Source organism: Gorilla gorilla, chromosome 1, assembly GCF_029281585.2.
Source record: "Gorilla gorilla gorilla isolate KB3781 chromosome 1, NHGRI_mGorGor1-v2.1_pri, whole genome shotgun sequence".
NCBI lineage: Eukaryota > Metazoa > Chordata > Mammalia > Primates > Hominidae > Gorilla > Gorilla gorilla.
In genome coordinates this window covers 114,836,699-114,855,818 of record NC_073224.2, presented here as the reverse complement: position 1 = coordinate 114,855,818, position 19,120 = coordinate 114,836,699, and the positions used below count along the sequence as shown (strand labels likewise).

The 19,120-nt window shown below is 38.1% G+C and overlaps 1 protein-coding gene across 5 annotated transcripts in view; it reads left to right on the top strand.

The window, feature by feature from the left end:
- Nucleotides 1–18,557, top strand: part of FMO5 (flavin containing dimethylaniline monoxygenase 5) — a 59,249-nt gene extending 40,692 nt beyond the window's left edge. For 3 of the 5 annotated variants that reach the window (XM_055357242.2, XM_055357234.2, XM_019021391.4), the window contains exons 7-9: nt 838–1,190; nt 12,274–12,346; nt 15,271–17,128. In XM_055357242.2, coding sequence (XP_055213217.1) covers nt 838–1,190; nt 12,274–12,346; nt 15,271–15,616 — 772 coding nt within the window. In that variant the 3' untranslated portion in view covers nt 15,617–17,128. Of the gene's footprint in view, nt 1–837; nt 1,191–12,273; nt 12,347–15,270 lie in introns of all 5 variants that reach the window. The other 2 variants (XM_019021389.4, XM_063695462.1) reach the window with 2 other exon arrangements.
- Nucleotides 18,558–19,120: the final 563 nt, after the last annotated feature.

Sequence of the window (19,120 nt, the reverse complement as noted above, 5' to 3'; positions counted from 1 at the left end):
AAAAAAAAAAAAAAAAAAAAAAAAAAAAAAGACTGCTTTTTAGAAAGATCCACAATACTAGAAACCAGCCTTATTATTATTAAAAGTAATGGCAAAAAAATAAGCAATTACTTTTGCACCAACCCAATGTTTCCAGTATCCGTATCCTGCGCTGTGCCTAGGAAAAAATAACAAGCCCAAAGTATACCAAGATAATTCACTGAAAACAACTTTGAGATAAATTCTAAAACCCTAGGCTGTGTATCATTGGACAAGTCACATAACTTTTCTAGGCCTCAATTTCCTCATTTATAAAACCTGGATAATGACACCTATTCTGCTTCCTTCATAGAGTTTTGTGAGAGTCAAGTTAATGCATGTAAAAGCAACTTATAAACTGTAAATTGCTACATACATGTAGTTTATTGTACAGTTTGGAAAACAGTGGCCTAAACCTAGCTCTTGAGCCTTTGAAACTGGAAATGAGACTGAACAGAATGTTGACAGCTTAGTTCTGTCAGACTTCTTGATATGAGGATACAAACTATTGACCTGTGGCCTTATCATATCACACACAGAATATTATTGTTACTTGAGAAATCATATATGCACTCCTCAAACAACACTCTTCCTTCACTCCTCCAACACTCTCCCTTTCAGTGCATCCAGGGTCCAACTTCAGATCTGATCTTGATCTGTGCCAACCTAGTATAAATTAGACCTTTTCCAAACTTCATGCATAGACCAAGGGGAAGATTATTGGCATCCTGTTTACCTCCACCAAAGCAAAATTTTACTTATGTGGTACTGATTTCTCTTTCTCTCATTTCTCCACTTGATCTTTGTCACGACTCACAGAGCTCTGAGTCAGCATCCAACCGTAAATGATGACCTGCCAAATCGTATCATTTCTGGCTTGGTGAAAGTGAAAGGAAATGTGAAGGAATTCACGGAGACAGCTGCCATATTTGAGGATGGCTCCAGGGAGGATGACATTGATGCTGTTATCTTTGCCACAGGCTATAGCTTTGACTTTCCGTTTCTGGAAGATTCCATCAAAGTGGTCAAAAACAAGATATCCCTGTATAAAAAGGTCTTCCCTCCTAACCTGGAAAGGCCAACTCTTGCAATCATAGGCTTGATTCAGCCCTTAGGAGCCATTATGCCCATCTCAGAGCTCCAAGGACGCTGGGCCACTCAGGTATTTAAAGGTAAGTGACCACGCAAATAGACTAGTTAATTACTTGGTGATATGTTTACCTCTGTTTAGGTACTTGTTTTTAAATAGCTAGAGATAGCATGTATGATTACAACAGTGCCTAGCACAAAGTTAGTACAGAAAAATATATTTTTGAGTGAATCTAAAGTAGCAATTTATAACCATGGACATACATCATACCTGGGAAATTTTTCCAAGCTATGCATGCTTTGACACCATCCTTGCTGATGCTTATTTAGTTAGTCTGGGGTGGGGCAGTCATAACATCTTTGAGAAAAATATTCCCCAGTAATTCCAATGTGTACTCCAAATTAGAATTTACTCATCTAGATTTTAGGCAACTGGCATATATTTGTGAAGTAAAATAGTTTTATCTTCTTTCATTATAGATAAAATAAAATATAGAAATAGTATGACTTGATTTCGGCCGAAAATTAAGACCTGGTTGGAGACTAGTCAATATTGTAGGATATTCAATCCCCCGAATTCTCACTTTTCTCATTTTATGTCCCCTCTTTCAGTTTTGGCTAGGAATATATGAAAAAAAAAAGGGGAATAGGTTTCATATGAGTCAGTAGAATGATATAGCTTCCAAAGAAATAATTAAATCTAGCATCATTAAAAAACTATAGTGTTCTAGAACATTACAACTGTTGTTCTCTAAACTGGCCAGACCACTCCTAATGATACATTTTAAAAGTGAAGCTGGAGTGCGTTTAATAAGGAGACAGAGAAAAATTTTTTAAGGGATTTGAAAACATGCCATCTGAAGTACAACTGAAAAAGCCGGAGAGAGATTTAGCCTGGAGAAGATAAACTTCAGGAGAGATATGAGAATTTCCTTCAAATATCTGAAGGGAAGGCACATGGAAGAAGGATTAGATTTACTCAGTATAGCTTCAAAGGGTCAAACCAGAATCAAGGAGTGAAATCTTGAGGGTTACACATCAGCTTACCATTAAGAAAAAAATCCAAAACCTTTTTCCTATCAGCCAATGCCATTTCATGATGGAACCAGCTGCCTCTGAAATTCTAAGCAGAAAAGGAAAAGGATGCCAAATGACTGAATGCTCACTGGGCCGGGGCAGGAGAGGGGGAAGGTATGGAGTAGATTCAAGCCTCAGGATAGAGAGAAACAAGATGATGTTTAAGGGTCTTTCTAAAGAAGAAATTCACTGATTCTATGGTTGTTATAACAAAATTTGCTATTGTTACTAGCAATTAATTAAAACTACTCAGAGTTCCTGTTGGAATTACACCTTTTTTGTTTTCACTAGTGAAAATCTTCACAGTTGCAGAGAAAAAAAGAACCAATGGTATTACAGTTGATAGTTCAACAACCTTTCTAAATTTCCCCAAATTTCTATTACTTCCAGTCCTATCCAGCAGATTATGTACTACCTGAGAGAACTATACAAGTAGTCAAACGCAAATAGCCCATTAAGTTGGCCTAATTCTAGTCATATTAAAGTGATCTTTTAATTGGGTCAATTACATAAGCAGAGAACAGTTCATTAAAACAGGCCACAGCATCTTAGTATACTTTAAGCAACTGGGACTCTTTTCCAAGACCAAGTGAATTCTTGAGAGGAAATAGAGAAAATGAGTATTTGCAGGAGTCTGCATTATGGTTATGAGATTATGGGATCTTAGGGAAAATGTACAAAAAGCCCAGCTTCCTATGCTAGCAGAAGCCTAGTGCTAATTCCTCCAGCTTTTTTCTAACACATGGAAGGAAGAAATCTTCAGAATTCTATAACTTTATCAGACTTCCAACAGGAACTCTGGGTATTTTATTCTGTCCATGGCCAATCTGTCTGCCTCCCACATTCTTGCCTTTCTCTTCCCTGAATTATCCCTTCACTATGCCAATTTTAAACCCTTTGGATTAGCTTGTTTTTCCCATTTTTTTCATGTCTGCCCAACAAAGCCTGCCTCCTTCCTTGTCTGTTCCCTACCAAGCCCCATTTTCCTTCTTCTTCTGTTCTCTGGAATTATTGTTCTCTTGTCAAGAAAATATTCTACTCTTTTCTAGAACACTGAATTTACTTCCTTGCCTTGACTGAAATGAAACATAGTTTCTTTTTTGATTGCCTCTTTTGCAACCCTTGCAAGTGTTTTATTTTCACTCAGCAACTTTCTTTCCTTCAAAACTATATCAAGTTACACCAAATCTCTGGATCACAAGAAGTCATTATGTCATAGGCTGGCATTAAAGTTCCTCCACAAATTGGATACAACCTCCAATTTCGGGCCCATCTTTCTTTTTTTTTTTTTTTTTTTTTTGAGATGCAGTCTCGCTCTGTCGCCCAGGCTGGAGTGCAGTGGCGCTATCTCGGCCCACTGCAAGTTCCACCTCCTGGGTTCAGGCCATTCTACTGCCTCAGCCTTCCCAGTAGCTGGGACTACAGGCGCCCGCCACCATGCCCGGCTAGTTTTTTTGTATTTTTAATACAGACGGGGTTTCACCATGTTAGCCAGGATGGTCTCCATCTCTTGACCTCGTGATCCGCCTGCCTCAGCCTCCCAAAGTGCTGGGATTACAGGCATGAGTCACTGTACCCGGCCTCAGGCCCATCTTTCACTAGTCTTTACCATACTTCCTACAATACTCTAGATGCACTGGATGACGTACCCACTAAGCAGCAAACACAGCAGGTACCCTTGTACCCCGTGCTTTTGCTTCCACTGTCCTTTCTTCTTGATATGCCCTCCTTTTACTTTTTATTTCTATAGGAAAAGTCTATGCATATTTCTTCCCTCCCTTCGTAATATAGTGATAGCTCCTTAAGTAAAGGACTCATGTTTATTTGCCTTTGTATTGCAAGCCTAGACCACTGCCTAGCACATAAGAGGTATCTAATAAACATCTATTCTAAGAAATGCCAGTTTAGCCTTGAGGTAAATTAAATTCTAAATTCTGATGTAGAAACTTCTTATTTGAGGAGCTCAGCTTATGGGCTACGTTAGCCAATTTCCATTATGTTAAAAGCCTGAACTGGACTGAAATTGCAGAATGGGAGCCAGATCTCTTTTCTCTCATAACATTAGCTATACACTGAAATATGAAGGAGCAAGTCAGGATTACACAGATACAACCTGCTTTAGGCTGACAGCAGACTGAAGCCCTACCACCACAGAACTCTAATTCAGGCTCTCTTCCTTCCCACCTTGTCTTGGAACCCTTGGAAGATCTCTGAACTTCAGTTCCTCACTGTTCTTCAACATTCTTCAGATAACATATACTGACCTTTTAGTATGTACCAGGCCCTCTGCTAGGGGCTGGAGAAGCAAATATGACCATACAGAAAATCCCTATCTTTCTGGAATGCAGAGCCAAGCAAGGAAGACTGTGTTAGTCCATTCTCATGCTGCTATAAAGAACTGCCTGAGGCTGAGTAGTTTCTAAAGGAAAGAGGTTTAATTCACTCACAGTTCTGCATGGCTGGGTAGGCCTCAGGAAACTTACAGTCATGGCAGAAGGAACTTCTTCACAGGGTGACAGGAGAGAGAATGAGTGCTGAGTGAAAGGGAAAGCCCCTTATAAAACCATCAGATCTCGTGAGAACTCACTCAGTATCATGAGAACAGCATGAGCAGTATGAGAGTAACCACCCCATGATTAAATCACCTCCCACCAGGCCCCTCCCATGACACATGGGGATTGTGGGACCCAAAATTCAAGATAAGATTTGGGTGGGGACACAGCCAAACCGTATCAAAGACAGACAAGTAAACAGACACTTACAGACACTTAATGATTTGTTCATTCAGCAGATATTTAACTATATCCTAAACAAGTGCTCCAGTAGCAATGCAGAAGAGCTGCCATGAGAGCAGTGGGCAATAAGTACCTAATTCTCCCTACAACTACATAGGAATTTACTAAAAGGACAAGGAAATCTTGACCATAGAGGGGAAATAATCACTACTGTTTATGCAAAGTTAGATGAAAGTGACAGAACAAATAGAGTTCTGGGAACTGCAAGTAGTTCAGAATGCCGGTAAAGTGTTATAGGAATGAAGGAAAATGAAACTAGAAATATTCACAGGCAATATCAAGAGTTTGCATTTAAGGTACAAGGTGGAGAACCACTGAAGGATTTTAACTGGAAGAGGAGTCAAATCAGATCTCCAGTTTAGAAGATATGTTAGAGGGGAGTGAAATGGGAAATAGGTCAGTAAGAGCCTGTGGTAAAAGTCTCAGTAAGACAGCATGAGAGCTTTAAACCAAGGTAATGACACTCTAAAGGAATTGGAGGAGCCAGACTTAAATGAAATTTCACAGGCAAATCTGAAGAATTTGGTGACAGAAAGCATGTTGGAGAAGAGAGACAGAAAAGAATCTGTTCAGGTGTTGAGGCCATTCATTGGAATTGGGAAACTAAGACAGGGAGCAAAGACATGGAGGGAGATAAGAAATATGGTAAAGCTAATGTGTCTAAATAAGGAAACACCGCAAAAACAAAATTTATGAATTAAGACATAACTGTACCACAGAGTATACACGTAAAAAGATGTATACATCTTTTTAAAATTTTTTAATTTTTTTAAATTTTTTCACCCCATGAGCTCTAGACTAAGATGTATATACCTCTTTATCTATATATAGACAGATAGGGAAATAGATAGGGTTTTTTGTTGTTTTTTTCTTTCTTTTATGAATTGGGTGTCTCCCACAATCAAGAAATATACCTCCTCCTTCATGTTTCTAGCTAATAGAAGTAAAACTTGTGGTTGTGTAGAAGTAATTTGGAAATTGACTCTCAAAACGCTTTTTTTGAGTATCCGAAGAGACCTATGATTAAGCTTAAATGAAGCATTTCAGTGTTTCCTAATTGATTTATGATGATAAATAATAATTCCCATGGCTAAAATGTAAAAACACATGGAAAACAACAGAAGGCTATTTGAGAGTGATGAACTTCTGAGTTCCATATTTTAAGAGGGATACACCAGGATAGTTATTAGAGTATGCTTAGTGAAGGGCAACCAAGATGGCAGAGAATGTGAAAACCATTATATGGGAAACATGTACTGTTTAGCCTGATAATGAGAAGACTTAAAGGAGTTATGACAATCATTTCCAAATGTTTCAAGAGCTGTCATGTATTAACATTAAACTCTGTGGCTCCAGAAAGCAGAGCTTGGTCCAGTGGTGCAAATGCAAAGAGTCAGATCTTGGGGTCAATAAAAACAATAATGTTCCAGCAGCCAGAGCAGTCAAATAATTATATAATCACCTCAGATATAATTATTATAGATACCCATCACCAGTGATGTTTAAAGAGGAATGAGATAACCACTAGGTTAGAGTACTTGTAGAAAGAATGCTTGTATCAGGTAAAATATATTGCCATTCTGAAATTCCATATTCCACAATTTTATGGAGTGACACCTTAGGACTGGATGTGGCCAAAATGTTCTACATGGCATAGTCCCTATTTATAGGGGCATACAACTAATTGTTTAAGCTTAGCATTGTTCATACTGACTTAAATACTATTAAGCCTTAGTCTAGCCCTGTCCTTGGTGTATAATTCCTACAACTGGAACTGTTTGTGCATCTTACTTAAATTTATCAGTTAATATTAGGTATTATGAGTTCCCCTTGGCCTTAACCCCTACTCTTATCAAAGAAATATGTTTAGAAAATGAGGCTTATCTTCCACAGGACTTTAGGCATAAAATGTGATTAAGATTTATTTTGGCTGGGCGCGGTGGCTCATGCCTGTAATCCCAGCACCTTGGGATGCAGAGACGGGTGGATCATCTGAGGTCAGGAGTTCAAGACCAGCCTGACCAATATGGTGAAACCTCGTCTCTACTAAAACTACAAAAAAAAATTAGCCGGGTTTGGTAGGGTATCAGTGATGGAAGACGAAAAGAATGAAATGAAGTGAGAAGGGAAGTTTAGAAAAAAAAGAATAAAAAGAAATGAACAAAGCCTCCAAGGAATACGGGACTATGTGAAAAGACCAAATCTACGTCTGATTGGTGAACCTGAAAGTGACGGGGAGAATGGAACCAAGTTGGAAAACACTATGCAGGATATTATCCAGGAGAACTTCCCCAATCTAGCAAGGCAGGCCAACATTCAGATTCAGGAAATACAGAGAACGCCACAAAGATACTCCTCGAGAAGAGCAACTCCAAGACACATAATTGTCAGATTCACCAAAGTTGAAATGAAGGAAAAAATGTTAAGGGCAGCCAGAGAGAAAGGTCGGGTTACCCACAAAGGGAAGCCCATCAGACTAACAGCAGATCTCTTGGCAGTAACTCTACAAGCCAGAAGAGAGTGGGGGCCAATATTCAACATTCTTCAAGAAAAGAATTTTCAACCCAGAATTTCATATCCAGCCAAACTAAGCTTCATTAGTGAAGGAGAAATAAAATACTTTACAGACAAGCAAATGCTGAGAGATTTTGTCACCACCAGGCCTGCCCTAAAAGAGCTCCTGAAGGAAGCACTAAACATGGAAAGGAACAACTGGTACCAGCCCCTGCAAAAAACATGCCAAAATGTAAAGACTGTCAAGGCTAGGAAGAAACTGCATCAACTAACGAGCAAAATAACCAGCTAACATCATAATCACAGAACCAAATTCACACATAACAATATTAACTTTAAATGTAAATGGGCTAAATGCTCCAATTAAAAGACACAGACTGGCAAATTGGATAAAGAGTCAAGACCCAACAGTGTGCTGTATTCAGGAAACCCATCTCATGTGCAGAGACACATATAGGCTCAAAATAAAGGGATGGAGGAAGATCTACCAAGCAAATGGAAAACAAAAAAAGGCAGGGGTTGCAATCCTAGTCTCTGATAAAACAGACTTTAAACCAGCAAAGATCTAAAGAGACAAAGAAGGCCATTAAATAATGGTAAAGGGATCAATTCAACAAGAAGACCTAACTATCCTAAATATATATGCACCCAATACAGGAGCACCCAGATTCATAAAGCAAGTCCTTAGTGACCTACAAAGAGACTTAGACTCCCACGCAATAATAATGGGAGACTTTAACACCCCACTGTCAACATTAGACAGATCAACGAGACAGAAGGTTAACAAGGATACCCAGGAATTGAACTCAGCTCTGCACCAAGCAGACCTAATAGACATCTACAGAACTCTCCACCCCAAATCAACGGAATATACATTTTTTTTCAGCACCACACCACACCTATTGCAAAATTGATCACATAGTTGGAAGTAAAGCACTCCTCAGCAAATGTAAAAGAACAGAAATTATAACAAACTGTCTCTCAGACCACAGTGCAATGAAACTAGAACTCAGGACTAAGAAACTCACTCAAAACCACTCAACTACATGGAAACTGAACAAGGAGCTCCTGAATGACTACTGGGTACATAACAAAATGAAGGCAGAAATAAAGATGTTCTTTGAAACCAATGGGAACAAAGACACAACATACCAGAATCTCTGGAACACATTTAAAGCAGTGTGTAGAGGGAAATTTATAGCACTAAATGCCAACAAGAGAAAGCAGGAAAGATCCAAAATTGACACCCTAACATCACAATTAAAAGAACTAGAAAAGCAAGAGCAAACACATTCAAAAGCTAGAAGAAGGCAAGAAATAACTAAAATCAGAGCAGAACTGAAGGAAATTGAGTCGCAAAAAACCCTTCAAAAAATTAATGAATCCAGGAGCTGGTTTTTTGAAAAGATCAACAAAATCGATAGACCGCTAGCAAGACTAATAAAGAAGAAAAGAGAAGAATCAAATAGATGCAATAAAAATGATAAAGGGGATATCACCACCGATCCCACAGAAATACAAACTACCATCAGAGAATACTATAAACACCTCTACGCAAATAAACTAGAAAATCTAGAAGAAATGGATAAATTCCTCAACACATACACCCTCCCAAGACTAAACCAGGAAAAAGCTGAATCTCTGAATAGACCAATAACAGGCTCTGAAACTGTGGCAATAATCAATAGCTTACCAACCAAAAAGAGTCCAGGACCAGATGGATTCACAGCCGAATTCTACCAGAGGTACAAAGAGGAGCTGGTACCATTCCTTCTGAAACTATTCCAATCAATAGAAAAAGAGGGAATCCTCCCTAACTCATTTTATGAGGCCAGCATCATCCTGATACCAAAGCCTGGCAGAGACACAACACAAAAGAATTTTAGACCAATATCCTTGATGAACATTGATGCAAAAATCCTCAATAAAATACTGGCAAACTGAATCCAGCAGCTCATCAAAAAGCTTATCTGCCATGATCAAGTGGGCTTCATCCCTGGGATGCAAGGTTGGTTCAACTTACACAAATCAATAAATGTAATCCAGCATATAAACAGAACCAATGACAAAAACCACATGATTATCTCAATAGATGCAGAAAAGACCTTTGACAAAATTCAACAATGCTTCATGCTAAAAACTCTCAATAAATTAGGTATCGATGGGATGTATCTGAAAATAATAAGAGCTATCTATGACAAACCCACAGCCAATATCATACTGAATGGGCAAAAACTGGAAGCATTCCCTTTGAAAACTGGCACAAGACAGGGATGCCCTCTCTCACCACTCCTATTCAACATAGTGTTGGAAGTTCTGGCCAGGGCAATCAGGCAAGAGAAGGAAATAAAGGGTATTCAATTAGGAAAAGAAGAAGTCAAATTGTCCCTGTTTGCAGACGACATGATTGTATATCTAGAAAACCCCATTCATTGTCTCAGCCCAAAATCTCCTTAAGCTGATGAGCAACTTCAGCAAAGCCTCAGGATACAAAATCAATGTACAAAAACCACAAGCATTCTTATACACCAACAACAGACAAACGGAGAGCCAAATCATGAGTGAACTCCCATTCACAATTGCTTCAAAGAGAATAAAATACCTAGGAATCCAACTTACAAGGGATGTGAAGGACCTCTTCAAGGAGAACTACAAACCACTGCTCAATGAAATAAAAGAGGATACAAAGAAATGGAAGAACATTCCATGCTCATGGGTAGGAAGAATCAATATTGTGAAAATGGCCATACTGCCCAAGGTAATTTATAGATTCAATGCCATCCGCATCAAGCGACCAATGACTTTCTTCACAGAATTGGAAAAAACTACTTTAAAGTTCATATGGAACCAAAAAAGAGCCCGCATCACCAAGTCAATCCTAAGCCAAAAGAACAAAGCTGGAGGCATCATGCTACCTGACTTCAAACTATACTACAAGGCTACAGTAACCAAAACAGCATGGTACTGGTACCAAAACGGAGATATAGATCAATGGAACAGAACAGAGCCCTCAGAAATAATGCTGCATGTCTACAACCATCTGATCTTTGACAAACCTGACAAAAACAAGAAATGGGGAAAGGATTCCCTATTTAATAAATGGTGCTGGGAAAACTGGCTAGCCATATGTAGAAAGCTGAAACTGGATCCCTTCCTTACACCTTATACAAAAATTAATTCAAGATGGATTAAAGACTTACATGTTAGGCCTAAAACCATAAAAACCCTAGAAGAAAACCTAGGCAATACCATTCAGGACAGAGGCATGGGCAAGGACTTCATGTCTAAAACACCAAAAGCAATGGCAACAAAAGCCAAAATTGACAAATGGGATCTAATTAAACTAAAGAGCTTCTGCACAGCAAAAGAAACTACCATCAGAGTGAACAGGCAACCAACAAAATGGGAAAAAATTTTCACAACCTACTCATCTGACAAAGGGCTAATATCGAGAATCTACAATGAACTCAAACAAGTTTATAGGAAAAAAAACAAACAACCCCATCAAAAAGTGGGCAAAGGATATGAACAGACACTTCTCAAAAGAAGACATTTATGCAGCCAAAAAATACATGAAAAAATGCTCATCATCACTGGCCATCAGAGAAATGCAAATCAAAACCACAATGGGATACCATCTCACACCAGTTAGAATGGCGATCATTAAAAAGTCAGGAAACAACAGGTGCTGGAGAGGATGTGGAGAAATAGGAACACTTTTACACTGTTGGTGGGACTGTAAACTAGTTCAACCATTGTGGAAGTCAGTGTGGCGATTCCTCAGGAATCTAGAACTAGAAGTACCATTTGACCCAACCATCCCATTACTGGGTATATACCCAAAGGATTATAAATCATGCTGCTATAAAGACACATGCACACGTATGTTTACTGCGGCACTATTCACAATAGCAAAGTCTTGGAACCAAGCCAAATGTCCAACAACGATAGACTGGATTAAGAAAATGTGGCACATATACACCATGGAATATTATGCAGCCATAAAAAATGAAGAGTTCATGTCCTTTGTAGGGACATGGATTAAACTGGAAACCATCATTCTCAGCAAACTATCACAAGGAGAAAAAACCAAACACCGCCTGTTCTCACTCATAGGTGGGAATTGAACAATCAGAACAGATGGACACAGGAAGGGGAACATCACACTCTGGGGACTGTTGTGGGGTGGGGGTAGTGGGGAGGGATAGCATTAGGAGATATACCTAATGCTAAATGACGAGTTAATGGGTGCAGCACACCAGCATGGCACATGTATACGTATGTAACAAACCTGCACGTTGTGCACATGTACCCTAAAACTTAAAGTATAATAATAAAAACAAAAAGAATTTATTTTTACTTCATTCTCTTTCTGTTGATATAAGGCCCCTTTGTTATCAAGAATACAGGTGCAGCTGTGTTTTCCCACTCCCCTGCCCTTTAACTTTGTAACTAATTTTCCATATACCTTTAAGGCCATTTTCTCATGTCAATATTTCATTTCCCAACTGAAAGACTACATTAGGGAGGAGGCAGGTATTGGTTGGAAGTCAGAGTAGGGGAAATCCCTTCCAAAGACAAAGAAGAATAAGTAGAGTAAGCTACAGATGTTAATATTATATTGTAGTGGTGGTAAGGTGATCAAGTGAATTGTAACCTCCTTGAGTACAGGAAACTTACCCTGTATTTCTTTGAATTCTCCATAGCATAGTAATTGTTTATAGGATTATTGTTCCTTCTGAGGTAATTTTACAGTTAAAATGTTAATTTTTGTTTTTAGGTCTAAAGACATTGCCCTCACAGAGTGAAATGATGGCAGAAATATCTAAAGCTCAAGAGGAAATTGACAAAAGGTAAGAAACTCTCCCAAAAAGATATATGGTTACATTTCTACTTATTTCTTAATAAAAGAAATATTGTACTGTATTTAACTGCCTCATGTTAGCTTAAGGATTTAGATTCTATTATGAAGAAAAAAAGGAAAAATAACTTGTGACAATAGAATGGAGAAATAGCACTAGTAGTCTAAATATGGGTAAGAAAAGAGAGAAAAGTTTTAGGTGTCTAAAATCATATGTTTAATGCCTAAAAAAAGTCACATAGGAAAATGCATATGGAAATAAAATCAGAAGGCAGAAGGTATATTATTTTTGTGAGGATTACTTGAAGTGCTAGTAGACTTGCCAGAGGAAGGAAGAGTGACAGTAAATGAATGAGAGGTAGCTATGGGTGAATTACAAATCTGTAGGTAGATTTACAAGTCTGCAGTGGCCGCTTTGCTGGCAATGCTCATGTGACAGCACACTCAAGTCACAGTGGCTCATGGTATGAATAGTCACTGTGAGTTGGGAACATGGTAACAGCCAGCTGCTTAGTGTTTTGATGAACACAATCATTTAGCAGTCTGAATTTCAGAACTTAAGCTCAATCGCTGGGTGTTTTTTATTTGGACAAAGTGGAAATTGATGGTAAGTCTCTAAATTTCTGTGGAAAACTGAGAGACACAATCATTCCAGGCCTAAAGAGGTGGTTATCTTCAACTGATGATACTTGCATAACTTTCCTTTGTGTGGGAGGAGGAGAAAGTAAGTTTTTATTTAATTCCGTTACAACTTCCAGGTGCTCTCCTATTTTCCTCCTTCCTTTCACTGCCAAACTTCTGCACTAAATTTTCTAAATTCTCACCTTTTGCTGCCTCCCTAAGCCTTCTGCATTGTTAACTTCCATCCTTACTCCTTAAACTGCCTTTTTTTTTTTTAGACGGAGTCTCACTCTGTCACTCAGGCTGGAGTCAGTGGCACGATCTTCGCTCACTGCAACCTCTGCCTCCTGGGTTCAAGCGATTCTCCTGCCTCAGCCTCCTGAGTAGCTAGGACTACAGGTGCACACCACCAAACCCAGCTAATTTTTGTATTTTTAGTAGAGATGGGATTTCTCCATGTTGGCCAGGCTGGTCTCAAACTCCTGACCTTGTGATCTGCCCACCTCAGCCTCCCAAAGTGCTGGGATTACAGGCATGAGCCACCGTGCCTGGCCGGAAACTGTTCTCTTAAAGGTCACCTGTGGCCAACTTCATTTTCCTTCTTCTCACTACTGAGTTTGGTGCTTTTAAACATTTCTTCCTTCTTGCAGTGCTTTCTTTTCTGGCTCTAAAGTATCTTATTTTAACTTTCCTCCTCTCTTTCGTTTGACTTATTTTTGTCTAACCACCTGCTGACCCTGAGTAGTCAGTAACCCAAGGATATAATGTAACCTTTTTTTTTTTTAACTTCTGAAATAGTAAATATTTATTTATTTATTTATTTTATATTTAAGTTCTAGGGTCCATGTGTACAACATGCAGGTTTGTTACATATGTATACATGTAACCTTTATTAAAGGCCGACTATGTGTATACATTGTTTTATATGAGTTTATTTAATCTGCATAATCAAGGCAGGAGCTAGTGAACCTCTTTTGTGAAACCTTCATGAATACTATAGCTCTTTTTTTTTTTTTTTGATATGGGGTCTCACTCTGTTACCCAGGCTGGAGTGAAGTGGTGTGATCTTGGCTCACTGCAACTTCCACTTCCTGGAGTCAAGCAATTCTCCCGCCTCAGCCTCCTGAGTAGCTGGGACTACAGGCATACTAACAATGCCCAGCTAATTTTTGTGTTTTCTGTAGAGATGGGGTTTCGCCATGTTGCCCAGGCTGATCTCGAACTCCTGAGCTCAAAGTGATCTGCCTGCCTCGGCCTCCCAAAGTGCTAGGATTACAGGCATGAAACACCACGCCCAACCTCATGAATAGTATAGATCTTGACCTACTATTATAGGATAAATAAATGCATGCCTACAAACTCTTGAGCCAACATATTGTTCATAAGGGAAAGCTCTCAAATTCTTTACTGTTTTACCTTTTTCTCTCCTAAATCTAGTCCCATTTCAATAAATTCCTACTTGACCCTCTATCAGGTCCTCTGAAATTCCATCTCACCAGTTCTACCTCAAATTTATTTTCTATCATTTTATTCCTGTCCCTGTTCTTGGATTCTTCAATCTCAATTGGCTTGACTTGGCTTTTCTCTTCCTCTCTGTCCTACAGTTCTTTCTTTTCGTTACAGAAAGTAAAAAGTGAAAGTCACTCATTAGCTCACCAAATCCCACTCCACCACACAGATATCACTGTTAATCAACCACATTTTCCCCTTTAAAAAGCCCTTTTAAATCTTTAAATCTGCACTTGGCGTAATAATTTCATTTGTCTCCATTTGGAGGGCTACTTCCTCTTGTGGAATAAATCATTCTCCCTCATCCTTTCAGGATTCCAAATTAACATTGGCCCTGGGAAGTCCTGCCCTGTGGACCCTGTCACCACTGCCCTCATCAAATAATAGAGGATGCCATACTTGAGAATTTTTGTGATGGGTTTTCTCTTTCTCATAACATCAGAGTCCTTTGTATCTAGATGTGCTATACCTGCCCCTCATCTTATCTGTATCTTTCACATCCTTCAAGAACCTAACAATTACAGCTCTCTTTTAACTATCCCCTCTCCACATTTCTATTTGGCAGTCTGAAACCACTCAGAAGTCTCGCTTCATGTTTATCTGTCTTATCTCCTTTTGTAAGTCCTAAGATCCTTAAGGACAGTGACCAATGTTTTATCTTTCTTCTCTATATTCCACAGCTCCTAATCTGATATTGAGCCAATAGCAGGCACTCAGAAGGCAGTAATTGATTGACTGACTGATTGAATTATTGACAGGCCATGGTTTCTGTCTTTTCTACTTTAGGTATGTGGAGAGCCAACGCCATACCATTCAGGGAGACTACGTAGATACCATGGAAGAGCTTGCTGATTTGGTGGGGGTCAGGCCCAATCTGCTGTCTCTGGCCTTCACTGACCCCAAGCTGGCATTACACTTATTACTGGGACCCTGCACTCCAATCCACTATCGTGTACATGGCCCTGGAAAGTGGGATGGGGCTCGAAAAGCTATCCTCACCACAGATGATCGCATCAGGAAGCCTCTGATGACAAGAGTAGTTGAAAGGAGTAGTTCTATGACTTCAACAATGACAATAGGCAAGTTTATGCTAGCTCTTGCCTTCTTTGCTATAATTATAGCTTACTTCTAGTTGTCCTATTGTCACTGCCCTGTTTTTCATTGGGAAGCTTATCTACAGATGCCTTCAGAATCTGACGAGATTGACTCTCAGTTTCATATTGCCCAGAAATCTACTTTAATGTCTCTTTCGAAAGCATTAATTCACTTTCCTTTTTCCTACAATGAAACCTGTTTTCCATTTGTATTAACTCGTCTCCCTTCCACTCATGATCCGTCACTCTTCCTTGTGGTAATCCCTAGACTGGGAGCTCAGGTACTCTTTTAGTCATCTTTGTATGTCTTTAGCAGAGTTCTTGACATGTGGTAGGTGCTTAATAAATGTTTGTTGTTTATCAAATTTTATGGTAGGGAGAGTAAGTCAGCATCGGTATAAAATCGCTTACTCCACGTAACTCTTCTTCTGATAGGGTTTGATTTTCTATTAGAAGCTCAATTTTAGTTTTTTTCATATTATAACTAAATATGTTTCCTGAGAGATAAGAGAAATAGTGTTCCTACAATAGTTGTACGTATCTAAGATAAGACATATAGATGCTTAAGACATTTTGTTTCACTTGCTATTCACTAGTGTACTTGAAACATGGTCATTTTTAGCCCTTTTCCTTAGGAACCATGTCTTTATTTTCTCAATAAAGAAATTACTTTCAACTTTCTAGGCTCACAGTCATTCAGATCATCTACCATCTGCCAATGAGATCAACTTGGTTGAGAATTTGGGGATTTTAAATTAGCTGTCCTACCTTTTTAAATCTCTTTTAAATCCTTCCCATATTAGGATCCAACAAAACTTTATCTTAGGAAATATGATAAGTAGCTTCCAATTGTTGTAGTGTGGTCTACAAATGTGATTTGATTCATCTTCCCCCACTCTAATTTTCTCCCCTTTTCTCCTCCCTTACATGGAGTCTAAGTAAGTATTTGAACAAGTCATTTATGTATTAAATTAGAACTGATATTAACTAAATGTAGGAACATTCTGCTTATACCAGTTTTTATCATGTCGTAAAGTGTAGTTCTGAAAAACAGAGCAAATGAAATGCAAAGCAGGTACTTGGGTTTACATCCCAGTGCCACTGATGATTCTGTTTTCTCATCTGTGGAAGTTTCACTGTTCTTGTTTCATGGAGAAATTAACTAAGTGTCAGCTGTCAGGCACACTGAACTCAGTTGATGTTCATTAATAGCTGTTGTACAATATGTTTGTATTTGGATTGCTGCTTATTACTTAACAACAGAATAAACCTGAACAATGGAAAAGACCAACATTAGAGAGTATTATCTTTCCAAATACACACACCTGTAAGAGAACTGGAAATGTGAGAACTACAACTTCTTATTTAAACATTTGAACAATTGCCGGCCCTTTCACCGAATTTACCTGTGGAATGCCTTTTGAGAGTTAGAGAACTGAGAACTGGTATTACTTTTCAGGTCTTTTGCTTTCCCTAATCCTTGTGATACTGGAGATTTATCATCTATTAAAATGGACCTAGTATTTTTAAATCTGCACATCAAAAGCAAATTGAATGTCTCTTGCTTCCTTTTAATTTCTTTTAACATATAAATTTGTTTCTCTTTTAGCATGTAAATTTGTTGAATTAACAGCCCTTTGATAATATAATTCCTAGTTATCAGCAACAAGTACACCAGTTTCTTTTTAAAATTAGGAGTATGTAATTCTAAATTAATTGATTCTCTCATTGTACATATTATATGTAAGGTTACAAGAAAAAATCATTGGTTAATGATTTTTTAGCTCAACCAAGCTAAAAGTAAGATGTGAACAAGAAATTGAACTCAAAACAACTTAAGATACAAAGCTCTTGTTACTGATAATGTCTAATAATATTCATCAATTTACCATATCTTGCTCTTATATTAAAATGTTCTATCATTTTCCTAATTATTTTAAAGTCGATTACAAAAATATATATATATTCTTGTAGTGCCAGAAAATTGAATACATTAATAAATGGGGTAGAATAGATGAATCTCCCATGAAGAAGAATTCCAAATAATTTATGAACTCTGCCCTCAAGGATATGGAGCAGAACTTCCTACTTCTCCAGTGTGAGCTGAATAGTGACTTCCTTCCAAAAATTACATATGGAAAGGGGGAAAATAACTTTGTAGTGGAGAAATCTGATAAACACTATCTCGGCTAGGTTATCAAGATTAACACTAACAGTAATAAGTCACATTGATAGTATGTACCTTTGAGATGAAGTGATGAGAAGGCCACTTTACCTCTCTGTTGTATTCCTCTCAAAAACCATAATGCAGTCTAACCATGAGAAAAACATCAGACAAACCCAAGTTGAAGAATATTCTACAAATACCTGACTACCTCAAAACTGTCAAGATCATCAACAAAGAAAGTCTGAGAAATTGTCCCGGAATAAAGGGGCCTAAGGAGACATGACATCTAAATGTAATGTAGTATCCTGGATGGGCTCCTGCAACAGAAAAAGAACTTTAAGTAAAAATTAAGGGAATATTAATAAAGTATGCATTTTGGTTAATAATGTATCAATATTGGTTTATTAGTTGTGACAAACGTACCAGAGGAATGTAAAATGTCAACAATAAAGGAAATTGGATGTGGGGTACATGAGAATGCTGTACTATTTTTGCAACTTTTCTTAAATCTAAAACTCTTATAAAATTTAAAAATAAAAAGAAATGTGGAGTTATTATTATTATTTTTTGGCTCAGGATTTGACCCAGAACTATGGTCTGGCAGAATTTTCTCAGAGGAGGAATACTGGCTAGTACAAGTCATTCAAATTACTGTGTTTTTCTATGATTTCTCCACAAATTAAGTTGCTTTAATAATGCATAATGTAACTTAATTCAGCAGTTTTGCTTCCTTTGCTGAGTAAGTATAGACTATAATTATAGAGAATGTAAAATGGTGATATAAAGTCAAAATACACAACTTCTTAAAATCACTTAGATATGTTCTTTCTTGAAGCTGTGCACATTAACCCAGCAGACCCCACTAGCAAATTTATGGTATGTTGATGTCATGTACATTCATAAATAAGATTATTTTACTTAATACTGGGCCTGTTACTTTTGTTGGGAGTAATACAGCATTTAAACAACCTCCAGATTGCCTAATGGAATTTCTAAGACTGCCAAGTTTTTCCATGCTTTTATACACATTCTTGTGCTGTACTTTCCTCTTGATAAATTCTCCACTGGCCCAGCTGGCTAACACCTATACCATCGTCCAGATTCAGGTCATCTGTTTTCTCTTCAGGGAATATCTTCCTGACCCTCAGTATGAAATAGGTCACCTTCCTCTGTGCTCTCATTACAACTAGTGTTCTTCTCAATTACATTTTATGAATAGCCTTATCATAATATATAACAATATTTGGTTCTCTCACCTGTTTCCTCCTTGAACTAGTAAACTCCTCGAAGGAATACATTTTGTACTTAATCTGTGTGTTCCTAGTGCCTAATGTAGTGGCTGGAACATAGTAAGACCTCAGTAAGTTAAGAATTA